At 52.0% G+C, this 2,500-nt stretch overlaps 1 protein-coding gene across 1 annotated transcript in view; it reads left to right on the plus strand.

Annotated features, from left to right (window-relative positions):
- ttc16 (tetratricopeptide repeat domain 16) overlaps window positions 1–2,500 on the plus strand; it is a gene marked incomplete at its 3' end in the record, with an annotated part of 33,108 nt that overhangs the window by 13,753 nt on the left and 16,855 nt on the right. The window contains exon 2 of the mRNA XM_080003744.1: window positions 1,712–1,817. Coding sequence (XP_079859870.1) covers window positions 1,713–1,817 — 105 coding nt within the window. The 5' untranslated portion in view covers window position 1,712. The remainder of the gene's footprint in view (window positions 1–1,711; window positions 1,818–2,500) is intronic.

Raw genomic sequence — 2,500 nt, forward strand, 5'->3', positions numbered from 1 at the left:
GTCTGAACGACTGTTTCCTAGAAACCTGCTGCTCAGTGTGTGTGTGTGTGTGTGTGTGTGTGACTATACGTGTTGATATAATTCTGTATACTTTCCATGTATACTGTATGTTCCTGTCATTTGAAGGGTGGATGTATGAAAGCGTGGGTCTGGATAGATAGACAATATATAGATAGAGAGAGGGATGGATGGATGAATAGGTTTATAGATGGATGATGGATGGATGTATGTATGGATGGATGGATGGATGGAGGGATGGAGGGATGGAGGGATGGAGGGATGGATGGATGGAGGGATGGATGGATGGAGGGATGGATGGAGGGATGGAGGGATGGAGGGATGGAGGGATGGAGGGAGGGATGGAGGGATGGATGGATGGAGGGATGGAGGGATGGAGGGAGGGAGGGTTGGAGGGATGGAGGGTTGGAGGGATGCAGGGATGGAGGGATGGATGGATGGATGGAGGGATGGATGGATGGAGGGATGCAGGGATGGAGGGATGGAGGGATGGAGGGATGGAGGGATGCAGGGATGGAGGGATGGAGGGATGGAGGGGTGCAGGGATGGAGGGATGGATGGATGGATAGAGGGATGGATGGATGGATGGAGGGATGGATGGAGGGATGCAGGGATGGATGGATGGGTGGATGGATGGAGGGATGGATGGATGGATGGAGGGATGGAGGGATGGAGGGATGGATGGATGGATGGATGCAGGGATGGAGGGATGGAGGGATGGAGGGATGCAGGGATGGATGGATGGATGGATGGAGGGAGGGATGGATGGAGGGATGGATGGATGGAATGATGGAGGGATGGATGCAGGGATGGATGCAGGGATGGATGGATGGATGGAGGGATGGATGGAGGGAGGGATGGATGGATGCAGGGATGGATGGATGGAGGGATGGATGGATGCAGGGATGGATGGATGGATGGAGAGATGGATGGATGCAGGGATGGATGGATGCATGGATGGATGCAGGGATGGATGGATGGAGAGATGGATGGATGCAGGGATGGATGGATGGATGGAGAGATGGATGGATGGGTGGATGGATGCAGGGATGGATGCAGGGATGGATGGATGGATGGATGGATGCAGGGATGGATGGATGGAGAGATGGATGGATGGATGGATGGATGGAGAGATGGATGGATGGACGGATGGATGGATGGATGGAGAGATGGATGGATGGATGGATGCAGGGATGGATGCAGGGATGGATGGATGGATGGATGGATGGATGGATGGATGGATGGATGGATGGATGCAGGGATGGATGCAGGGATGGATGGATGGATGGATGGATGGATGGATGGATGGATGGATGGATGGATTGTCTTGCAACAGGAAGTTGAGTGGTGGCTGGTTGGGTCATTGGCTTCAAACAGATACAAGTGGATCTACAGGAAGCTGAAAACCTTGTGTGTGTTGATCAGCTGTTTCCTTCTTCTTTGCCTGAGAAAATAAATGTAAATCATTTAAATTCCAAAACTTTTTTAAAGAATTCCTCCGTCCACGTGCGACCGAACTCTGTGTTTGGCTTTTGGTGCGTTTTGATGGAATGTCTTTCACCGATTTGTTGATACTTAAACGAAGAGAAGCCTCACGTATGGAGCTAGAACCTGAACCACCAGAACACATGGATGGAGAGAGACTCCGCCCTTCCTGCTACACAATGTCTGCTTCCTGTCTCTCGTGGGGCAGGATGAGGGTGTCGTCATGGCAACACTGTGGGGAGACGGGACTGATCCTGCTGGGCTTCCTGACGCTGTCCGTCTCCGTGGGAACGCTGTCCAGAAGGAGCGTCCAGGTACCAACACCTGGGAATGGACAGGAAGTTGAGATGGTCACATTTTATTCCCTCCCTCTCTCTCTCTTCTCTCTCTCTCTCTCTCTCTCTCTCTCTCTCTCTCTCTCTCTCTCTCCCTCTCTCTCTCTCTCTCTCTCTCTCTCCCTCTCTCTCTCTCTCTTCCTCGCTCTCTCTCTCTCTTCCTCTCGCTCTCTCTCTCTCTCTCTCTTCCTCGCTCTCTCTCTCTCTTCCTCTCTCTCTCTCTCTCTCTTCCTCGCTCTCTCTCTCTCTTCCTCCCTCTCTCTCTCTCTTCCTCCCTCTCTCTCTCTCTTCCTCTCTCTCTCTCTCTCTTCCTCTCTCTCTCTCTCTCTCTCTCTCTTCCTCTCGCTCTCTCTCTCTCTCTCTCTCTCTCCCTCTCTCTCTCTCTCTCTCTCTCTCTCCCTCTCTCTCTCTCTCTTCCTCGCTCTCTCTCTCTCTTCCTCTCGCTCTCTCTCTCTCTCTCTCTTCCTCGCTCTCTCTCTCTCTTCCTCCCTCTCTCTCTCTCTTCCTCCCTCTCTCTCTCTCTTCCTCCCTCTCTCTCTCTCTTCCTCTCTCTCTCTCTCTCTCTCTCTCTCTTCCTCTCTCTCTCTCTCTCTCTCTCTTACACCGTCCGTCTGGTATTTTCATTTGGTTTCTTTAACACCTTTACAAGCAGAACATACCAG

Source organism: Zeus faber, assembly GCF_960531495.2.
Source record: "Zeus faber genome assembly, chromosome: 7".
NCBI lineage: Eukaryota > Metazoa > Chordata > Actinopteri > Zeiformes > Zeidae > Zeus > Zeus faber.